At 37.2% G+C, this 8519-nt stretch overlaps 1 protein-coding gene across 1 annotated transcript in view; it reads right to left on the bottom strand.

Annotated features, from left to right (window-relative positions):
* Window positions 1–8519, bottom strand: part of fgd6 (FYVE, RhoGEF and PH domain containing 6) — a 27765-nt gene that overhangs the window by 6441 nt on the left and 12805 nt on the right. Inside the window, exons 4-15 of the mRNA XM_016487154.1 lie at window positions 6692–6759; window positions 6539–6569; window positions 5457–5608; window positions 5053–5209; window positions 3722–3809; window positions 3397–3447; window positions 2815–2873; window positions 1875–1946; window positions 1714–1782; window positions 882–965; window positions 712–791; window positions 420–519 (exon numbers count right to left, since the gene is read on the bottom strand). Of these exons, the coding sequence (XP_016342640.1) occupies window positions 420–519; window positions 712–791; window positions 882–965; window positions 1714–1782; window positions 1875–1946; window positions 2815–2873; window positions 3397–3447; window positions 3722–3809; window positions 5053–5209; window positions 5457–5608; window positions 6539–6569; window positions 6692–6759 (1011 nt within the window). The remainder of the gene's footprint in view (window positions 1–419; window positions 520–711; window positions 792–881; window positions 966–1713; window positions 1783–1874; window positions 1947–2814; window positions 2874–3396; window positions 3448–3721; window positions 3810–5052; window positions 5210–5456; window positions 5609–6538; window positions 6570–6691; window positions 6760–8519) is intronic.

Consider the following 8519-nt stretch of genomic DNA (forward strand, 5'->3'; position numbering starts at 1 on the left):
AGGGAGCGGCGGCTGGCGGGCTTAAGAACAGCGCGGCTGGTGGATTCGAAGAAGGATGCATTATGCAAATCTTCCCACATAGTGAGGTAGATATGTGGGGCCGTGTTAGAACGAGCTGTTTTAGGTAGGTGTGACTGACTCTTAACTTTTATAAAGAATATCTCTTTGGATTTGAGACTTTAGTCTTTGCAACTTTACAGATCTTCTTTATGCACCAAGAGCTTGTAACACTCCAAAGAGAAAGGAAAAATTGAAATCGCATCATATGACCCCTTTAAAGAATGTTTAAATATTTATGCTGGAAAACAAGACAAAAATTACTTTTAGCAGTGTATACGCATGTCAGTGAAGACCCTATAAATTTGATGAAAACACAGAAAGATACACATAAAAAATCAATCACGCTTAAATGCACCCACCTCTTGGCTTCGACTGGAAAAGAAAGAAATCTTCTTTCTGGTGTAGTCATCTATTGCTTTAGCGATGGCTTCCAGCCATTCGTCTCTTTCTGTGGCTGAACTGCAAACATCATTTACAGTCTGTGATTTCAATTTAATTAAACATAAGTACCAAATATTGTTTTGGCACAAGTGATCAAAGGATCATTATCGTGTATATAATTATTCTTTCCACTGCTGATATTTCTTTCATGTAGAACCCACACATAAATCATTACGTGTGTGTGTGTGTGTGTGTGTGTGTATTTCTTACTTGGCAGACAGTATGAAGGAGCGTTCCACACTCTCAATGTTTAACTCATTCTGATAGGCCTCCTGACTTGGTTTGCTCACCTATTGAAGATGTGGGACACACACGTTACATCTCTTGTGAGTTTGTGTGTGTGTGTGTGTAAGGGAGTATTATGCTGGTGGATATCTGACCTTCATGCCAGCCAGAGAGAGCATGCTGTTGACTTTATACTGGCCAGACTGAACGGGTGTTGTGTATAGCAGAATATCATTAAACTGTTAAGAGAAAGACAATTTACTGGATGTCCAAAAAAAGTGTTACACCATTCAGTTTCCTGTCATATGCAGCAATTTCCCGTTTTGTAAATGACCACATTAATGCACATAGTAATATTTGTTTGTGGTCACAGTTCTGTGTCTCTTTTTAGTTTTACTGCCTCAAATATGATTCAGTCAGTTGGAAATATCAATTTTCTAGGTTATTATCATTGACTAAAATTAAAATATTAAAAACATTTGTGTTAACTGAAAAAAAGCTGAAAAATATAAATATTAAGATGCAAAATTGTTATGTCACGTACACAGTTATATAGACAGCATAAAACAATGTAGTGAAATGTAAATCAGGTCCACTCCATAGACTGTGCAATTATTTAATAAGTATATAAAAATAAATAAACAGAGATAATAAGATAGGAACAAAGATGAAAAGCTTAATCTAAATGAATGATGAAAATTAGAAATGTTGCTTTGGCAACTTACTCAAATAAGTTTAAGTTGTTGCACTAACTTGAAATAAATAAAAACTAAACTGAAATAAAAATACATGAAACCTAAATATCAATATTTTTTTTTAAAGTATTAATAAAAATGACAAAAACACAAAGAGAAAATATAAAATAAAAGCAAAAAAACAAACAAACACTATAACAGTATATAAATGATACTAAAATAACACTGTCAATTTTATAATAAACATTTGATCATCATTTAAATCTCAACATATTTGACCACAGTTTCTTACCAGGAAGAACATTCTGGGCTGCATAACTTTCCTGGAGAGTTTCATCAGAGTGCCCTCCTTTAAGAAAACCTGCATATGCAACAAGAGCATGTTAGATTAGCAACGCAGAGGCCTCAGGCACTGCTCAGACACGATGAATCAGTGGTAATTAAGTTTCTTACCCTGCCAGGCTGGACGATTTCATGGTGACCGTTCAGACTGTATTGAACCTGCATCAGCTTCTGAAAGTTATCCTAGAAAAAAATGAGATGTGTGTTATAAGTCAAAGTCATTCATATTTATGAGGTCTTAAAGGGATAGTTCACCCAAAAATGAAAATTCTGTCATTAATTACTCACCGTCATGTCGTTTCAAACCCGTAAGACCTTCGCTCATCTTTGGAACACAAATTAAGATATTTTTGATGGAATCTGAGAGCTGTCTGACCCTGCATAGACAGCAACACAACTGAAATGTTCCCAAGTCCAGAAATGTAGCAAGGAGATCGGTAAAATAATCCATGTGACATCAGTGGTTCATCCGCAATTATACGAAGCTACGAGAATACTTTTTGTGCGCAAAAGAAAGAAAAAAATAACGACTTTATTCAACAATTCGTCTCCTCCACATCACCCTGGTGCCATTTTGGAGAGTATCCGCTGGACGTAAACAACGTATGCTGTTCTGTGTCAGCTGCATCACGTCGGATCTGTTTCCTACGTTGTTGTGATTTGATCTGAACGGAAACAGCATATCCGTGTGACGCAGCTGACACAGAACAGCATACGCTGTTTACGTCCAACTGATAAGTTGGTAAGTCCAGTCGAATAAAGTTATTTTTCGTAGCTTCGTATAATTGCGGATGAACCACTGATGTCACATGGATTATTTTACAGATCTCCTTGCTACGTTTCTGGACTTGGGAACATTTCAGTTGTGTTGCTGTCTATGCAGGGTCAGACCGCTCTCAGATTCCATCAAAAATATCTTAATTAGTGTTCCGAAGATGAACGAAGGTCTTACGAGTTTGAAACGACATGAGGGTGAGTAATTAATGACAGAGTTTTCATTTTTGGGTGAACTAACCCTTTAATGGTGGTTTGGTTGTGTTTGTTGTGTTACCCCTTGCTTCATGATGTCGTTCGCGTGGTTTGCCACTTCTTTCACCACACTGAGAGCAGCTGGGTAAACCAAACAAACAGAAGTTCAATAAACATCTTTTACAAAAAAAATAAAGTCAAAAGCTTCACAGATTTCTTAATGACAGATCAATTATTGTAAATTTGATTTTTTATCAAATATTACAAATGACGGTGAAATGGAAGTAGTGTCCGATCTTTTTTTCCTTATTGTGACAGACGTCTGAGTGAAACAGATGAATGCCAATGTCAATAAGATCAATAACATGCATTTAGAAAATAGAAAGGGTGAAAAAAAAAAAGACAGACATTTTGGAAGCATCTATGAAAATTAGGAATGCCTGACCGGCATTTATGATTTTGATGAATGAGGTTAAAAATATGAGGCTGGTCTAAGACAATGGCCCTAGCTGTAATTGCTGGTTAATGGGAATTTTACCAGGTCATTTTATTTTATTTATTTATTTACTGGGCCTTGGTCATTTACTAAAAGTGGCACCTTAGCTGCATAATACGAGTCCCTGCTCTAGTGTGTATCATTTCTAGGGAAATGGTGTGCTCTTACTTTGTGTGTCTTTATAGTCAGATGAATCCTCAGGAAGGTTCTTCAAATAATCTGAAAGAGACATGAAAATTAATTGGAAGACTCAGAATTGGTTACAGAGATTGATTGTATTCATTAAAGTACTTTAATTACTTTAAGTTTAATCATAACTTTTGAAAATTAAATTCACTTTAATTTGACCAAACGGTCCCTCCTCTAGCCAAAACTCAAAAAGTCCACTAGCTAAAACAAATGATGTATCTGCTGTGTTTGGCTTCCTGTGATGGGCCTGATATGCTCTTGTTCTAATGTTGATTGCAGTGTGTACTCATCTGATGGTGTGTACCTGTGAGCAGGAGCTGGTACTGAGGTATCCGCTGCACCGGTTTCAGCAGGTAATGCTTCAAAGCAAGACTAGCACAGCGAGGACTCATCTAAGAATAAAAAAGTGAAATCTTAAATGTGAAGCATTACCAAATGGAAAAAACAAAACTGCAAAAAACACTGGCCTGGTTTCCATTACAGATTTGCGTAAAACCTTATTTTATAAATGTCGATAAAATGAACTATTGCGAAATGACGGCGTTTCCATTAACCAATGTTATGCGACTAGAACATAATTTTTTCCCTCTCGTGACAAGTCATGGAGACAGATGATGGTAGGATTACGTAAAATCGCAGCCACCGCACTAGCCATTATTTTTCATCGAAGGATAGTGTAGTGTATCTTTGGCGAAGCAGCGTGGAGAGCTGCTTCTGAAGCATACCGCAGCGGCTGGTGAAAACACAAGCAGTGACTGGAGTGGCTGTGTCGGAGTGTGCAGTGTAAATAAGGGTTTATTAAAGCATTAATGCCAAGGAGAGCCCCTTATACTTGAGAGCGGCCACGTATGAGGTGTTTTTTTGGAGGTTATAGTACATTAAAAATGATCATGTGACTTTCACATACACTATTTACCTGCAAATGCGAAAAAAAAAAAAAAAATGTTCATTGCAGTTTTGTGAAACAGTTTACTTTTTCAAATTGCCTGAAAAACCACCTCATGGGAGCATAAAAACCTTTTTTTGCGATATATAGGATTGCGATATTGGGCGCATTTTTAATTTGCAATAATGGTAATGGAAACGCAGTAAATGACTGTTTTCAAACAGGTTTCCCGGTTTTAAAAAGTACACATATCCCCTTTAACAAAAGACCACTCAGCATTGATTAATCAGTGTAATAGTATATTATGCACAGTATGTTATGTAGTATGTTATAATTTTAGATCATTTCAAAAGTAAATTTTTTTTATCAGAAATATCAGATACATCAGAAATATTTTTTGATCTACTAAATACAATGTGATTGGAGAAAGCTTCTTTTCTGTTTTCTTTCTATAATTATTATTATTACTGATAATAACTTTAATAATAAAGTTAAAGAAATACAAACAATTAAATAATTAAAATAATAACAATAAAATGCAGCTGCAAATGTATTAAGTATTAAAAAATACCTATACTTGACTACAAGTATATTTACTGAACTTAAAATTTACAGTTAAAATAAGCTACATGCAGTAAGTTAAGCATTTTTCATTGTCCGTAGGTGTAGAATCATGCAACAACTACTAAAACAGTGTCCAGTGTTTCCCATACATTGATTTATTTGTGGCGGCCCGCACAAACTCCTACCTCAAACTGACGCACAACGTTAGCAAAAGGAGGATTTTTGCGACATTGTTCATCCAGCAGAGCCACATTATGGTCAAACTCTCGTATGTAGGTAGAGTACATCTTCAGATACGGACCTTTCTGAACAAAGATATCAGCCAATCTCTGATGATCAGACCTGCAGTAGTCAGAGAGATGCCCATAAACAAAATTGAGAAATGAGAAATGTAGGAATTTTTATTATAATTTAGACTTCTTAAAAAGATCAATAAACACCATCCAACTTCTAAATACCCTCATTCTTTTGCATCCTTTTTTGAACTCTCTCTACTGCTATCCACAAAACATACATGCTACTCAAACACAAAAATGACATGAAATTCATTCGCAACACATTTAGCTTTCATATTGTTTATGTGTGTTACCAGTGGGCCACTCTCTCCTCCAGCTCTTTCAGCAGGTCTTTATTGAGTTCGTAGAGTTGGGGCAGATAGTATAAGATCTGATTCAACACTTTCTCCTCGACCGACGGCTTCCCGCTCGCACGAGTCGCTTTGGCAACTGCATCTCGGAAATCCTGACACAGAAATGGAGATGTTAGCTACTGCCAACAAAACAGAGACAGCTAGACAAGAGGAGTAATAGCAACAAACATCCGTGAATTCAAACTATGACTTCATTTATGAGCATTTAAACTTAAATAAAACCACAAACAGTGCCAATAAGAGTCCATTTGAAGTTTTCGCAATAAATCTTTCAAGGTACAATTAACAGCGCTCGACTAAACATTTCCAAACACAATCAGGGTAAAAACAAACAAACTGAAGAGCATAAATTGACAGCCCAGTCCATCTACAGCTTTAACAGGAAGTAGAGAGAACATTTTCTCTCACAAACACACACACACACACACACACACGCACACACGCACACACGCACACACACACGTCTTTAGGACAGCTGTTCAGGGTCATGGCCAAACAAGTGGGTTAAAGGGAGGGTGGGTGTAATTTCTTTCCGAAACTCTCTGTCCGTTGATCTCTTATTCCTCAACCACAGTCTCTCTGGACAAGCTCTTCCTCTCGTCTTTCCTCTGTTGTCTCTTTCCTGTCTATTTTCACTTTAATTCTGACTTTCTAATTCTTTACGTCTCTCTGAATAGGGATGGGTCAGGATGCATCACTACTTGTCTAACTAGTTGGCTAGTGAAGTCGACTGGAATGTATCTAGATTTTTATTTGTATTTTTCTTAGAAATGGTGCTTTAAATTAGATAAATAAAGAGTGGCAATGTCTTGGCATTGTTGTTATTGTTAACTAAAAATAAAAATAATGTTGGCACTGATAAAGTACGCTATAAAGTACGCTAACTAAAGCAATAAGCCCCAAGAAGCCGTGGTTTACAGTGAATCTATAACGGTTAAGGGGCGTTGTTAGGCACGACGTGAAGCACTACAAACAAAATTCTTGATTCGAATCTGGATCCAGTTAAAACAGTGATGACTTACGATGTGAAGTAACTTCAGAACGTCCACAAACCTACAGACACAAACACACAACCAAAATATAAACTCAATGAAATAATTCCCCATAAATGTGTTCATATAAACTATTAAATATGAATATGCATTAATGAAATACTTTTTTTTTTTTGTACATACACTTTCTCTGAGCTCATGATCTCCATTGCGATGTGGACCACCTTGTTCCTCTTTGCCCTCCCTACCTCCTAAAGACAAACATGTTAAAATGCTTTTATAATATTAGACCATTTTAGAATCTATTATATAATTTTAAGTGCCGTTAACTTACACACTTGCTACATCCAACCATTATTACCAACAGCATACAGCCTCATAGCAAAACAAATGCAGTACTCCATGTGAGCTTGAGGGTGTGTGTGTGTGTGTGTTGTTATGGGCTGGTGAGAGGCTGCAGTCTTTATTTGGATCGCGGTCTGTCTAAATACAAGGACAAATTTTGACTGAAAGCACCCCGTTTCTCAGATCGGGGTGTGTCTGGGGGTCTCTCTGGATTATCTCGAGACAGAAAGTCTGCTGGACACACCTTCCCAAATCTGATTTATCCACAAGTGATTGGAGTTCCTACTTCTTCTAAAGTTTTTCTCTTAAATACAAGATGAATAACAACATTCTCGATGCAGTCAAAGGGATAGTCCACCAAAAAGGTGTTTACTCACCTTCATGTCATACCAAACCTATAAGACTTTTGTTCATCTTCAAAACACAAATGAAGACATTTTGAATGAAACCTGAGCGATTTCTATCCCTCCTTTAAAAGACCATTCTACCAAAACTTTCACGCTTCAAAAAGTTCATAAAGAAATTGAATCCACACGAATAGAGCGGTTTAATCCAAATCACTTTATATTATAGGCTTTTATTCACTTAAAAACATTGATCAATGCACATACATCCACTCATCAAATAGGGTAAATGGAAGCTCAACCGTACTTGCTTGATGCAGGAGAACAAATCTCATTGGTTTCTGCTGAACCTCAAACATATTTGTGTGACACACGAAAATGAACCTCATTGGTTCTCGGTGAAGCTAAAACATTCGCATTTAGTCATTTAGCAGATGCTTTTATCCAAAGCGACTTACAAATGAGGACAATAAAAGCAGTCATAACTAACAAAAGAGCAGTGTTGTGCAAGTTACTTCCAAACTGTAATACATTATAGATTACTTGTTACTGTTATTTAAAAGTAATTCCTTACCTTACAATATTACTGTCTCAGAATTGTAATGCGTTACATGACTCCTGTATTACTTTTGAGTTACTTTCACCAAAATAACTACAGAAGTAGAACTTAACATTCTAAAATGACAAAATGTACTGCAGAGCATTTTACATCCAGTAGAGGGCGATATGGTGTATCATAATGACTGTGGGCTATCCAGGCTACTAACAATATAGCTTATAATTGGCAAAGTGAAGGCTCAAGACAATGCCAGAAAGGATGACAGCCAGAATCACAAACGATCCAAGTCTGTTAAAAGTATGGTAGAGGTAAAGTGATTATCTGGCAATATCTGTGAATAGCTTGGGTCTATTCATATTAGACAACAGGACTATATGTAAACTCTAATGCCATGACAAGATGCGCATACGTCCATCTCGCGAATGTACAGTCTTCTGCCATCTTCACCCATTAGCCGCTTTTCCACTGGCCAGTGCGAGCCGGGGCTTACAGCGAGCTGGGCGGGGCTAATAGCCTCGGACCTCGACCACAGAGGCCGAAATCATGCCTCATTTCCACTGTCGGGCCAGTAGCCTCGCAGCACTCCTGTAAAACCCGCCCTAAACACGCCTTCACTGGACTACGTCACACAATACAAAGTTCCACCAGCGAGCTGAAAAAAACAGCATATGCTGGTTAGGTATGTTTAGACGCTGGGATGTTGGTTTAAGCTGGTCCTTTGCTGGTTTATGCTGGTCCTTTTGCTGGTTTATGCTGGTCCTTT

Source organism: Sinocyclocheilus anshuiensis, unplaced genomic scaffold (assembly GCF_001515605.1).
Source record: "Sinocyclocheilus anshuiensis isolate Anshui unplaced genomic scaffold, SAMN03320099.WGS_v1.1 scaffold882, whole genome shotgun sequence".
Classification (NCBI taxonomy): domain Eukaryota; kingdom Metazoa; phylum Chordata; class Actinopteri; order Cypriniformes; family Cyprinidae; genus Sinocyclocheilus; species Sinocyclocheilus anshuiensis.